The sequence below is a fragment of the Eptatretus burgeri genome, chromosome 1 (genome assembly GCF_056783735.1).
Source record: "Eptatretus burgeri isolate ZD-2024b chromosome 1, Ebu_testis_v1, whole genome shotgun sequence".
Classification (NCBI taxonomy): Eukaryota; Metazoa; Chordata; class Myxini; order Myxiniformes; family Myxinidae; genus Eptatretus; species Eptatretus burgeri.
Genome location: NC_140961.1, coordinates 37,999,217 through 38,014,479, shown reverse-complemented (window position 1 = coordinate 38,014,479; position 15,263 = coordinate 37,999,217). Strand labels below are relative to the sequence as shown.

Sequence of the window (15,263 nt, the reverse complement as noted above, 5' to 3'; positions counted from 1 at the left end):
TGTCGAATCCAGAGCTGGATTCAGATATTCACCTAAATCGAATTAATTCGTCCTTGTCGCACACCTAACCTGTCGACCAAGTTTCATTCGAATCTGTCCACAACTTTTTCAGATATCTTGCTAAGTACTCGTTCAGCCCTATCTCTCGATGGTGAAGAATCACTTAAAATTCTAATCAGTTCGTCGTCGTCACACACCGAACCTGTCCACAAAATTTCATCCAGCTCCATCCACAACTTTTTGAGATATCCTGCACACAAACAAAGAAACAGACAGAAAGGGGTGTAAACATTACCTCCTTCACCTTCGGTGGCATAGGTAATAAATGCAAATCTTACACTTAGTTTCTTTATTGAGAAACATTTCAAACTTTTGTATTATATTTAAACCATCTGAAACCATTGAAATACAAAACCAGAGAAATATACCCGTGTCACTCCTATACAAGACCTTTCCACAAAAAACAAACCACGAGAAGTTCAAAAACTGCCGATGGCAAAAGAGAAAGTCGTAATGAAGCTTGGGTGACGACAGAAGGGAGCAAGGATGACAGAGTGCCAAAGGAGATGGGTGCACAAAGTTGACCCCATAACATAGATGGCAGTAGTCTACCATATTTACATACTGTACATAACAAATATATGCCACTTCATTGAATAGTTTTCATTTGTGGCCTCAAGATTTCGTACCTACATGTTATTTCCCAAGGTGGTGTAATCGCTGCCATCGTCATCGATGATATGTACACGTGTATTATTTTCCTCGAATGCATTCAGCTCTCCTGGAGCATCAACGGATGAGGAGGAAGCGACTTCAGGAGGAGCTTGACCAGCGTTCGGCGACGTTACAGGACCTCAAAAAAGAGGTGAATGAGATGGAGACGAAGCTCGAGCAGCGCCGCCTTCAGCGAGCGTCATCAGCACAGACACCCAGTGTGAGTCCTGCCCTCAGTTTGAAATGTATCCCACACAGCATACCTGTCACCACATTTGGTCTCATGATGATGTATACAAGAACAAATTAACTTATCATACCCTTGGTGAAGCCTTCCACATATTGCATAAGCAAAAACAGTGGCCCATTGAGACCACCTCCCAACTTTTTCCCTTTACCTACTGTTACGCTTGTGGGGATAGATAGAGGAATTTCATAGCAAAGTTGGGATTGAATAGAGTTGTTTCGTCCGTGGATGTGTCGGAGACATCTCGATGTAAATTAAGTTGGGAAATTGTGAGCTTAAATATTACTCGTCACCACACAGGGGGTGGTGCTATGTTAATTAGCTCGGGAGTAAGAAGTTTCCCCAGTATGTAATCGCCCATCTGTGACTTTTCCCAATGTTTTTATATTACAAGATCGGCAATAAAGGTGGCGAAACACGTCCCTAAAACTACAAGCAAACATGCTGAGATAATGTTCCAGGTCCCCCCGAACAAATCGTCCCCCCAGTATGTGATTGCCTCCTGTGACCTATTCCTACATTTTTGCATTTACAAGCTAGCCATGAAGGAGTTGCGCTTTTGTAACACCAACAACCATTATAACCGAGAGAACGGAGCTAGGAGATGGTGTGCAAGAACAGGGCATTACAGCTGGCTTTCCTTTGACCCATGAAGAAGACTGCACGATTCTTGTATTCGTGCTGAGACGAATTGGTTCGCGTGGTGGAGCAAGACGCTGGCCATTGACTCTTGGTTGATTGTGAGAGACCGTTCTTGAAGCCTCGTGTGTGTCACCGAATGGAGCGGCGCCATTCAGCAGCGAGCGGCATCGGCAAGCGCGATTGATGATGAAGCCGCAGGGCGGTTGGAGAGCCCTGGCATTGAATACCGCCTCACAAATTACTTCATTACGTTTCCTGCCCAGAGAGCGGCTCGGCGCCATTTTGGGTGCGTCTACCCACGCAGGACGAAGCGCATCGATCGCAAAGTTCAATAGAGACCATCTCTGGACCAAGCTAACTGCCAGAATAAAGGGAAGATTTGCTTTTCTTTTTCCCTTGTCTGTATCAAAGTCAGTGTGTAGATGCGCCTAGACTTTAGGCTTAATGACTTCACGGATTATTACATTCTGACTTATACCCTTGTAAATATTTCTATTTTCATTAAATCCCCATTTATTTTAAGTTGCTGTGTCCATGTATTTGTCGTGGGGTAAGAGTATAAATCCCTTGTGCTTCCATCCGTCTCTCTGCCAGTGCAGCCTGCCCCTCCCGCATGTGCCATCATCTCTGAGGATCACGTGTCCACCTCCGAAGGAAAACCGCTCCACGATCTGGGCCTGGCCTTTTTAACCGCCCATCCGCCACAATTGGGTACAGGGGATAAAACTAACCGCCAGACCCGTGGCAGTACATTTTCTTTTCACCATTTTTTATACCTCTGTTGACGAGGTCGCCAGAAGCATTGCTTTCGGGTTGTACGTATGTCTGTCCATGCTAATTTTCTATTTTCTCTGCAACCACTTATCTGATCGACACAAAATTTTCACCATATCTGGCTACGTCAAAAACTCCTCATATAGAATGTTTTAATAATTATGACATCAAAGGTCACATGGTGTGGCAGCCATGTTACAAAAAAAAGAAAAACTTTGGACCTCTGTATCTCCAAAACTGCTCCATGGAAAAAATTGAAACCTGGCACTTGTTAAGTACTTCCCATGGGTAAGAAGTGTTTTTTTTTTTATGTCATAGGTGGCGCCGTTATGACATCATAATTGCATACCTCATATGCTTTATCCGATCTGAATAAAATTTGAGTCATCTCGGACTAAATTGTATGGGGGGGGCAGTGGGGGGGGATTGATGATGTCATCGGTCACATGGTTATCATAGCTGTTAACATAAAAACCTTCAAAAATCATCTCTAAAACGGCTGAACAGATCAATGCAAAACTTTACTTTATTTCACAGGCAGGTATATTTTACAGGTATGATTGCCCATCCATAAAGAACAAAAAGTTGTCCACCTATGATGTCATGGGTCACATGGCTTGACAGCTCTGATTTTTTTGAAGAATAAAACCTTAAAAACTTCTCCAAAACAGCTGGACAGATCAAGGGGAAACTTCACCCACACGTTCCCCTTGCCTTGGCGATATCAGGATGTTCACGAAGATAATTAGTCGGTCACATGGTCTAGCAGCTATATTGGATTGAACGAAAATCTTAAAAAATATATATTTCACTTGAACTGCTTTATCAATTGATGTGGAACTCCACAATTATGATCATGTAGTAATAGGGAATATGTTTTAAATTTCAACCTCATCGCACGCATGGTCTGGCAGCCAGAATTATTTAATATTTTGAATCTTGGTTTGGGGATTTAAATCAAGCGTGGTACAAGTATGTATAATGATGTAATAATGTGGGCGGAGGCATATCTGGCGACGTTAAAGAGTGTTCGATCATTCTTTTACCCTCCTGTGTTTTTTTTTTTTGTTTTTTTCCATAGCTATAAAATTAAGAAAAATAACAAACTGGAAGGGCAGACTTTGCAGACCAATGAAGACTGCAGCAGAAACAAACAGCACGTGTGGTGGAAATAAAGTTTTATGATTTTAACTCTAACCGACGAAGATGAGATCATGCCATTTGTCCACCCACACCCCTACTCTGTTGTTGTAGCTGGAGGAGATGAAGCGCCTACGAGAGAAGAACCTGCAACTGCAGATCGACATCGATTGTATGACCAAAGAGATCGACCTGCGGGCAGCAAGAGGTAATCCAGCCACTTTCTCTCCTCTCTGGTTCTTTTCCTCTGAGGACATGGGTTTGTTATGTTGCTCAGGATGGGGGAAATCATCATCATAGCTCTCACGGAGATGGAGACTTTTTGTTACCTCTGCTGCTGAAGGTGGGTGGAGGTTATGTTTTTACCCATCTGTCTGTCTCTGTCTGGTTGCCTGTGAACAGGATAACTCAAAATGTTTTTGACAAAATTTGGTGGTCCAGTTGGGTGTTTGACAAGGACAAATTGATTGGATTTTGGTAAAGATCTGGACACTAGAATTTTTTTAAGTGATTCTTCACCATTGAGAGATCAGACCAAAATGAGATACAGCAAAATATCTCAAAAAGCTGTGGACAGATTCAGACAAAACTTGGTGGACAGATTGGGTGTGTGACAAGAGTGAAATGATTCAATTTTGGTGAACATTCAGATCCAGATACAAATTTTTTTTTTTCATTTTCCAAGTGAATCTTCACCATTGATAGTGAAAAAAAAATATGTATAACATGATATTTCAAAAAGTTGTAAATGAGTTGTGACAAAACTTGGTGGATGAGTTGGTTTGGTGACGAGAACAAGCCAATTCAATTTTGGTTTCGGTCTGGATTCAGATCCAACCTATAATTGGGAGACAAAAAGTAAACTGTTCGGCCTGGTGGAGGTATGCACTCTGTATAACGCCGTTCTAGTTTTTCCAGTTTCTTTCTTTCCAACAGTTGCAATCATACACATGTACTTGATCAATCTTCTTCAAATGTGGCATCGCAGTACACCACATGGCCAAAAGTATGTGGACACCTGCTTGTTCAACATCTCATTCCAAAATTATGGGCATCAATATGGAGTTGGTCCCCCCCTTTGCTGCTAAAACAGCCTCCACTCTTCTGGGAAGGCTTTCCACTGGATATTGGAACATTAGTGCAGGGACTTGCTTCCAGTCAGCCACAAGAGCATGAGTGAGGCCGGGCACTGATGTTGGTCAATTCGGTCTGGCTCGCAGTCGGCGTTCCAATTCATCCCAAAGGTGTTCAGTATGGTTGAGGTCAGTGCTCTGTGCAGGCCATTCAAGTTCTTCCACACCGATCTCAACAAACCATTTCAGTATAGACCTCACTTTGTGCACGGGGGTATTGTCATGCTGAAACAGGAAAGGGCCTTCCCCAAACTGTTGCCACAAAGTTGGAAGCACAGAATCGTCTCGAATGTCATTGTATGCTGTAGCATTAAGATTTCCCTTCACGATAACTAAGGGGCCGAGCCCAAACCATGAAAACCAGCCCCAGACCATTATTCCTTCTCCACCAAACCTTGCAGTTGGCACTATGCATTCGGGCAGGTAGCGTTCTCCTGGAATCCGCCAAACCCAGATTCGTCCGTCGGACTGCCAGATGGTGAAGCGTGATTCATCACTCCAGAGAACGTGTTTCCACTGCTCTGGAGTCCAATGGCGGTGAGCTTTACACCACTCCAGCTGACGCTTGGCATTGCGCATGGTGATCTTAGGCTGGTGTGCGGCTGCTCGGCCATGGAAACCCATTTCATAAAGCTCTCAAACAGTGCTTGTGCCGACGTTGCCTCCAGAGGCAGTTTGGAACGCGGTGTGTTGCAACCGACGACAGATGATTTTTCCTTCCTACGCGCTTCAGCACTCGGTGGTCCCATTCTGTGAGCTTGTGTGGCCTACCACTTCCTGGCTGAGCTGTTGTTGCTCCTCGACGTTTCCACTTCATAATACAGCACTTACAGTTGACCGGGGCAGCTCGAGCAGGGCAGCAATTTGATGAACTGACTTGTTGGAATGGTGGCATCCTATGATGGTCTCACGTTGAAAGTCACTGTGCTCTTCAGGATGGCCCATTCTCATGACAATTTTAAGGGGGCAAAGGTGAAACTCATCATCACATTTTTCCTTGCCATTCCCTTGTATTTAAGTCGAATGAGATTAAAATATTTTTGACATATAAAGGTGCTTTCAACACAGGGATGCGTAGAAAAAATAGAGGAGAGTAGTTTTTGGGATTACACGGGTCAGGTGGAAATTGGTCTCAAAATTGAGGTTTTGGGCTTGCTATGCCTCTCCCTCAATGAATCCTGTCAACTGGGAATGTGATACCACAGTTGCTACAGATTAAAGCAGGTTTTCAGACATCAAATTTGATTGTGAAATTAAAGTGGTAGTACCATGGGCTTAAAAAAGACGAATTATGATAGAAAATGGTTTAATAAATAATTTTAGGTACTGAACACGACCCCTAAATACTACGCGCTAGCCCTGTTTGTTGTTGCTTTTATCACCCTTTTCAGGCACACGAGGTAGCCGGCCTGAACGTCGACCACGTAATGGCGGACGTCTTGTTGTTTCCCTGTCTTTGTTTCATCAATTAATCCGTGATTTTGCACAGTAAATCATGGTGAACAAGTTTGTCATAATCAAGTGCAGCAACACTGCAGATAGAGCGGGGTATATCGACACGTGTTCCCACCTGATCACTTGAAACGACACAAATGGACCAAGATTGTCCAGACAACTCAGGGAATTTTTTCTGTGCCTGCTCTGGCAATGTCAGTCGTGATTTGTTTCACTTCACACCAGATTCCTTTGAGGTTACGAACAATATCAACTCTTGAAGTGATGGGTCGGTGCATATTGCGGTTCACCTTCATAAAACTTACTCATCATATGTGTTATTTATATATATATATATATATATATATATATATATATATATATATATATATATATATATATATATATATATATATATATATATATATTTATATATATTATCATGTACTGTAGGAAGCCAGTGGAGTTCCAGACATTCATGCAGGCATATCCTGGGGCCTTTTAAAATTGTGAAGGAATTAGCTTATCATTTGAAGTAAATATTTTATTTGAACTGAAAGCCAACAAATTTATCAATCCCCTCAGTGGAGGGAAAGTGAAGCGAATAATTCCCACTGCACAGGCACAACACGAATGTCTTTTCCCAGAGAGTGCCAGCATCATCTCACAAACTGCCTCTATGCGATGTGGTGGACATTCTTATGTTGTGGTGCATCAGTGACGTGCGATTCATACTGTTGCTTCTGCTGTTGCCAGGCAACTTCCAGGGTATCATCCGTGATCCAGAGAAGTTTGTGATCATGTGACATGGCCTTTCTCATCACCTGCTCGATGTCCTGTCGGCACTGGGTTTCGTTGATTATTGGCATGAACTTGCAATGAAAATGCTGGCACTACCTTGACTAACAAGAAATGCATATATTTTAGACATTTATATCGTTACGAATTTCTGGCCCGCCCGGCGTGCGATTGGCCACGTAACTCAAATCGCGACGCGTCGCCCACGAGAACGGACAATTCAGTCGTGACCCTCCTGGAACTACCGCCAGGAGCCAGTCACGGGTGGGGGTTTAACCTCACCACAACCCAGACTGCATTCTACCCGCGCGAAATAGGGTGAATCGCCGAATGTCGATATACCTAAGTACCCGCGCGGGTAGCCTACCGAGGAGTTGTACCACGCCGCAGGTCGGCTCCGGACACGAACCGCTTAAGCGGCTCGTTCCACGCTAAGGGGATAACCGAGCGGAGTTATCGCCGACCCCGACGGTTCAGATTACTTACTGGGTGTCTAAACCCACTACCAATCCCTTCCGTGATGCAAGATGGAACTTTCAAACGAAGGAAAGGGCGCAACGAAACTGGTCACAATTTAACAAGCACTTTTATTCCACACACAGACAAGGCAAGCACATATTCACAGCCATACAGTAAGAATGCATGTATAACAGTCAAAGCAATGAAAGCAACGCAGAGCTACAACCGAATAAAAAGGGCAATTATTTTCACCACACTTATACAGGTTTACTTACAAGACTGGCGCCACACATACATTTACACAAAAAGCAAAGAAAACAAAAGCCACCCTCAAAGGCAAGGAGGCAGACAGGTCCTTGGACCAAATGCGCGTGGAACCTGGATGAGCGGCCAGGTCCACGACACCGAAGTGGTCTTACCCGCGCCCTCGTGGCGCGATGGTGGGCAAGCCACAATGTAAACGTAACGCGCCTGACTCCGTGCCCCTGGCGTGGCCAAGGAGCTCCCTCTGGCGTGCTCCGCGCAAGCACGTGTTTCTCGGTCGGCACCACGGTTGGGGTGGGGAACGGACGGGGTTACCGGCGCTATCTCAGCGTGGATGGGGGAGGTTCTTGTTGCTCGGGATGGGGAGAGGGGAATGGCTAACGCTGGGTCCCCCCTAACGGGGCCTCGGGACTGCACTGACTCCGGCGAACTCTCGCCCCGAGCCCTCCTCCACGTCCCTGCTCCACTCCGAGCTCCGTCTCCCGTTCGTCGATCGGGCCCTGTCTGCTCTGCCTGCTTCGAGCTTCTTCCTTTCCACCATCCGTCCCCGTATATCCTTCACTGCCGACTTCTGACTCCACCAGACTCACGGCTCCACCGACTGACCTAGAGCCTCACCGCGTTCGCTCTTATATAGCCCGGAGGTGAGGCGTATATGCAAATACGCGGATCAAATCGCGTTTGGAGGCGGGGCTACGCCGCCCGATGTTCAACCATTGGATGGACGGAAAGGGGGCGTGAACTTCTCCTAATCAGTTTCTCTCTCCAAAAAGGGATCCATATGCTTCGCGCTTGGAGGCGGGGCCACACCGCCCGACGCTCAGCCATTGGACGGACGGAAAGGGGGCGTGAACCTCTCCTGATCCGTTTCTCTCTCCAAAAAGGGATCCATATGCTCGCGTTTGGAGGCGGGGCCACACCGCCCGACGCTCAACCATTGGACGGACGGAAAGGGGCGTGAACCTCTCCTGATCCATTTTTCCTCTCCCGAAAGGATCCATGTGCACTCGTGGCACGACGCGTTTGGTAACAATCACCGAACGGGCTTTGGACAGCCGACGTTCGGTGTTGACAGGTGGTGTGGTTGATGGTTGTGGAGGGAGAAAGGCGAAGGTGGTGGCGGGTTTGCTGTGGTGGTTTGGTTGTTGGCGGGCGTCGTTTCAGAATGGGGGTGAGGCGATGTTTGCGGGGTGGAGTTGTGGAGGTAAAGAGGCGAAGGTGGTGGTGTTTGAGTTGTTGGCGGGCGTCGTTTGAGAATGGCGGTGAAGCGATGTTTGCGGGATGGAGTTGTGGAGGTAAAGAGGCGAAGGTGGCGGTGTTTGAGTTGTTGGGGGATTATTGGTCCAAAATAACGATAGAGAAAGAAAAACGGCTATCTCAAAGGATCGCAGCCCGGTGAACACGGAAATTCCCTTTAAACAACGGTGGGGAAATCTAACTACACAATTACTTGTCGTCATAACTGATCTAAGGACCCTTTATGGTGTATTGCGAATTTCCACAGCCGTAATATTAAATTAGGGAAATTGGTAAAACCCCTGGCAATACTCTGCTCAAGATATGAACATCGTGAACTGGACCGGTGGGGGAACATGGGGGGGATTGATCTTGATCTGACGGCTAACATCAAAATTCACTTCATCAAGAAATAAACGCCTGACCGACTCAAATTCCACATCAAGTCGAGATGAGCATATTCATCCTCCTCTTCCTCCTCATCAATCGGTTTGGTGGTGTTGGCGTTCTCCTCATCAGAAGGCTCTGGTTTGTTTGGATGCTTGTGGCCTTATTTGCATGTCCTTCAGCATTTCGGATCCTCAGTTGAGGTCAGTGTCTTTATCAGTAGGGGGATTGAACTCGAAACTTGTCTGATGCACAGATATCATCATTCAAATTTTCCACCATCGAAGAGGTTGTCATTGGACACCATCTTATGGACCGAGTAAAGTCTCAGGTCAGGCTTGTTGATGTCCTGAGATGACGTCGTGTGGCTGAGAGCAGCAGTTCTGGAGCCTGCGATTAAAAACCCCCATTTTTTTATGCCTCCGCACCAAGGGTGCCGGAGGCATTATGTCCGTCCGTCCGTCTGTCCGTCCGATAACTCAAGAAGCAAATTGTAGAATTTCATCAAACTTGGTACAAAGGTAAAGTTAGACAGGGCAATTAACTGATTAGATTTTGGGCCAGATATGATAAAGGTCAAGGGTCAAATATGTCAATACTCAAGTGTTTGTGCGGGAGAGCAGAGGCATACCCATCGACTGCACGCAGTCAAATTACTCTCGTTTTTATTGTCACAACGATGGAAACTGAAACACATTCAAAACATTTATAAGGGGGTGTTTTTCTACCATTTGTTTGATATATAGATATTTTGATTGTGCTATCACTTTAAGGTTTTTGGCAAGCCAAGCCTTTCTTTTTTTTTAACCTTTGCGGACAGGACATATGCCATAGTCACAGCAGAAATAAATTAAAGATATTGGTTTGGTATCGTTGCTTCAATTACACAGGATAGTGGGGCAGATAACAGCAATTTTTGAGAGGAATCGTGCAAATGATGATACAAGCATCAAATTTGGCACATTTGTTCTCCAGGGGATTTTAATCAAATCTGCCTGATTGGCCATTTGAAAATCCAAATTTTGAAAAAATTGAAAAATAAAAAAAACTTCAAAAAAGTCAAGATCACAAATCAATGTTGGATGCTGGCTGAGATTGATGAATGTTTCAGAAACATCATCAAAGACGTTCCAAGTCTGCCATGCAGTTTTCTTCCCTTTACCGCAGAAGGCAGACACGACATCACATCCAGTGAACGCATGGAAGTATGGAATCCCTCTAGCTTTCTCAGGCCCTTTTGCAGAAACTACCTCATGGACTGGAATCCATCACGCCTTGTCTCCTTGGCCAAATAGTGGGGCAACTTAGCTAAATATAGCACAACAATTGTGCATTTTGTGAGGAAAGCACCAAATTTGGCACACTAGTAGCCTAACATATTATGAACAGATTTGGATATTGGGTCATCTCAAATTCAGCGGCTGATGGCTGTGGCAGCCATTTTCCACTGCCATCAAAAATTTTGAGATGGCCCAATATCCAAATCTGTTAATAATATGATAGGCTACTAGTGTGCCAAATTTGGTGCTTTCCTCACAAAATGCACAATTGTTATGCTAAGTTGCCTCACTAAAAGGCAATCCACATGTTCTCAAGACCTAGTTCCTGTAATGATGGCAGTACAGATATTGCTATGACTCGTACGTCCATGTCATTAGCCTTAATGATAATGGACTTGCTTCCATCCGTTGTTGCATCCCTGGCGTGTACAAATATTCGAGTGTCAGTTTCTTCATGACAACATGGAGACACAGCATCCAGTGACTTCCTTGTGTTGCTAATGGCATTTTCTCCTTTTGGGACAATGACTGTGCTTGTCGTCTGTGCTTCACACATCTTTTCCGCAAGGAAATGAAACAGCTCAGTCTTGTTGCTGTCATCTCGAAGAAAGCTTCTCCAGTTACTTGGGGTCTTACTGGTTCCTGTCACTCTTCTTCTGATTCCTTGCCTCGGACTTCAGACTTGACTTCTTGTACACAAACACTACGTCGACCCTCTCGTACCTGGCACCATCGGATTCCACCTTTGGGATGATGTCTTCTTTAGCATAGTCATCAAATATCTTTGAAGTGCGTGGAGATAGGGTATTGATAAGTGCTGAGCCATCAATGATGACTGCATCTCCCCTTTGTTCTCTGTCTGGGATGTTCACTTGCACTTCAAGAATTTCAGCCATCTGTGACTTCAAAATTTATTTATTTTTTTTTCTAATTTTTCAAAATTTGGATTTTCAAATGGCCAATTGGGCAGATTTGATCAGAAAGCCCTGCAGAACAGAAATTCCAAATTTGATGCTTGTATCATAATTTGCACGATTTTTCTACTATCTACTTCACAAGGAGTCAAAGTTCAAAATTGGTCACAAAATTAGTGATTTGGTCCTCCTGAGCCTTTATATTTAAGCCGATCCATACAGCACTTGGCACCACATACCTTACCACAGTTCTTCAGATACTTCTTCCTTTTGATTGAATAGAGGTAAAAGTGAATTGGGGTGGTGGGGCAGGGGGGGGGGCAAGGGGGTGTTGACATTAAGTGTGTTTGCGAATATTGTTTCTGCAATTATAGTTTTAATCTGTTGCCATGAGTCAGTTACTCTTGTAGCAATCTCACCTCATCCTTTCTCTTCCTTCCCTTCAGGTTCAAACTTCAACCCTGCGAACATTGATAATTTCTACAGGAACCTGTATAGTGGGCAGCAGGGACCTCTAGCCACGCCCATTCAAGGGCGGGGTATGTCCATACTGCTGCTCCCCTCTCCCCCTTTCCATTCTCATTTTAACACTAAATGTGGAATTAAGGGTGAATTTGAGTGATTGTTTATTTAACTGGTAAATGTTACATAATTATTTGAACTAATGACTGCATATTGATGATAGCTGTAAAATAGGATGGTGCTGTGCTGTTACATTCAATTTGTTGGGTTGATGCTAGTTTGCTGCTGTCACTGTGATTTGGGAACAGTTTCAACTCTGACCACCCTACAAATTCGAACTGCAAAGGTAGATTTATAAGTGAAGAGTAGTACCCATTGACATAAATAACTGGAGAGGAATGAATGGTAATCAACCATAATGATTGAATTGGTATCGCATGTCACCCTGACCGGGTGGTAACAATTTAATAGCGACACGGCAGTTTAATCGCAGGATAATCCGAGTTCCTGAAGATTCGGATGCAAATGCTTGATGCTGCTGCCCACAGTTGGATTTGAACCCCATACTTGTGGGATGCCGTAGAGTCCTCACCAAAATAGGCCACCACTGGCGTAACATTACAGACAGTGATGCAGACTCTTTTATGCAGAACTGGTGAAATGGGTCTTGGTACTCTTTCACACGCGGAAAGGGATTCGCTTTGTTTGTTATGCTGGGAATGGTGACTCTGCAAAATCTCAATCGTATTTCCTCGAGGAACACAGTAGGGTGGGTCGGAAAGTTTCTACTCACTGGTGAGTTTCCAGGAAGTCTGCCAGCTCTTCTCACTAAACTGAACACGTTTCCACTATGGGTAGGAAAGTTGTAACGACAGACTATTTGCAAAATATGGCAGACGATCCATCCACCTCAAGCACTTGGGAGAACTATCTCTGTGTAATGTGATCTTGGGTACAGGACAGGAATGCAATGCACACACCACCATTTTGAAACTGTACATTCGAGCAAACATACTGGTCATTGGAAAACAAATAAAGATTAGTGACGCAGCTCAAAATAATGTCCTCCAAACCGCCCCCTTCCCTCTCTTACCCCCAATTTCCATCCTTTCTCCATCTTGTAGTAATCACCCAACTGAGCGAGATTTTCCAGACTTCCATGTAAACTGCAGTTTAGAATATTAATTCGCTTTCATTCCCGTCTTTTATTCTTTTTCTTTCCTGTTCTGGCATGCTGAGAAAATTGCAATCCATATTATTCAAACTCTGGCTGTTACACTGGTTCATCCTTTAAAAAAAAATTTTTTGAAGTTTCATTATAGAATAATAATTATACACAATTAGGCAGATGACTATCTTTTTCCCTCCCCTCAATTCTATATTTTTGCTGATGAGGTGGAGAGCAAGGGATGGGATGGCAGCACAGGGACTTGGCGGCGGCTGATTACGAATGGCTTAGCGATAACCTGAACATGTCAGTTCTCTCCATTTTGGTTAAAATCCAAACAGTTTGGATTATGCAGACAGAGCCTTGGTTTTGTGGTTTAAAAAAAAAATATTCTGCCATTTTGAATGAGTGCGTCAGTTCCTTACTCGGAGCAAAATGCAAAAACCAATGTGATTAAGCATAAATAACCAAAACGCTTTTTTCTTGACACGACGGGTTTTTCTTTTTTGGTTATATTGACCTCATGGTTTTTATTTTTTGGGGAATTTCACAAATGACAATTGTTCTCATCACTAAAGGTGGAATGTGACAGCAGTCGTTCACTTTGTTCTTAAAGTTAATATTGACATGGTTTTTTTGTTTTTTTTTGTCTTTTTGTGGTGAGCTCACCGCTGACCCTCCACCAGTTTTTTACGAGTTATGTCTCCATCAAACATCATAATGGATATATTTTTATACAAGAATCTAGGCTTGTGGAGGAGCAGTGACAGAGAGCAATAACTTGCAGGGTAAAAGGGGAATGGCCAGACAAATATGCACAGATACATCACAAACAAGTATGGTGACAAAAATGGAAGGGGGGGGGGAAAGGGATGTGGGGGTCATCCAGAAAGAGAGAACAGAGAAAGTATGAGGGGACTAAAAGATGTCCTGCTTCAGACTGGAGGGAACAGCATGAGGCCACAGACAGAGTGGATTGAATAGAGGGCTGAAGGAATTTAGATGAGCATCAATCTTAGAGTTGTGAAACTAGGTATGTGTTTCTAGAAGGTGTGTGTGACCCAGAGGGGCTGGAGGTGGACAGAGTGAATAGGGTTGAAAGAGCGAGGCCAGATGTGCGGAGGGAAAACAGAATGCACTAACCTGCCTGCGGTCAGTGAAATCCTCAGCGTCTTGCCAGAAGATAGCAATCATATAAAACTTTTTTGACTTGACTGCCTCCAGAGGGGCAAGATGGAGCTATTACGTAATCGTAATTCTGATGAAGGATTTGTATAATCGTGTTGAGCTGAGAATGGACTTGGCTATGTAGGGAATACCAAGCTGCTGGCCAGCTGTGGAGGCGTGTTTGGAGATTATGGACTACCTGCTATAATAGTTTGGAGAATATATCGTGTATATATAATCACCCAAGACAGGTTGACAGCCTGAGGAGCTTCAGGGATTGCACATCTTCCAGAGATTTGCCAGATAACTATATTGATGGAGGAGTGGATCTGACAGCTGGGCTTGAAGGAGGGGTGGATCTGACAGCTGGTCTTGAAGGAGGGACAGAGTTGGAGCTTGGGACTTTCCTGTGCTGAAAGACAAAAAAGTACCAAATATTTTCCAAGAAAATGGAGGTCATCAATATCGACCAATAATAAAGTAAGGAAAGTAAGGCACAGGGTGAAGGTAGTTACACAGGCAGCACCATCACCACTTTGACAAGACTGGTGTCTAAAAGTGTAGAAGGGATACACCAGAAAGGAAGACAAGTTTGTAATGCTTTGTACGAGTAATGTTTCTATCAGAAAAGTTGCGTTTAGAAAATGCTACTGGGATGTTGAGATCTGAAAATTAGTATGACGATCTTTGATATTGGGTGGGTGTTGGACAGAGGACTGATGAGGGGTACCAGAAAGGGCAACTGTGAGCAAGAAAGAAATGGTGGCTGGGTGAAAGTACTGTTAACAGCCTGGGTTATTTTTGCAGTCGAAGTTCCCGTACATGATCACAAACATTGTGGCCAGGATAGAAAAGGGGACAATTAAAAATAGTACTGAGCAAGGGAATATGCAAGTCGAACACAAGCCCCCAAATCCTATCCTGGTTCCTGGTTTCTGAAACCCGAATCCTACCCAGGTTCCTCCTGATGACTCCGTCTTTGCTTTTTGCTTTTCTGCTTCCTTCTGATGACTCCAATGCAGTGTTTCATTGAACAGCATGTAA

At 44.3% G+C, this 15,263-nt stretch overlaps 1 protein-coding gene across 8 annotated transcripts in view; it reads left to right on the top strand.

The window, feature by feature from the left end:
• Nucleotides 1–15,263, top strand: part of TAB2 (TGF-beta activated kinase 1 (MAP3K7) binding protein 2) — a 117,648-nt gene that overhangs the window by 99,571 nt on the left and 2,814 nt on the right. For 7 of the 8 annotated variants that reach the window (XM_085879785.1, XM_085879775.1, XM_085879766.1 and 4 more), the window contains 3 exons: nt 777–934; nt 3,632–3,725; nt 11,869–11,961. In XM_085879785.1, the coding sequence (XP_085735911.1) occupies nt 777–934; nt 3,632–3,725; nt 11,869–11,961 (345 nt within the window). The remainder of the gene's footprint in view (nt 1–776; nt 935–3,631; nt 3,726–11,868; nt 11,962–15,263) is intronic. The other variant, XM_085879821.1, reaches the window with a different exon arrangement.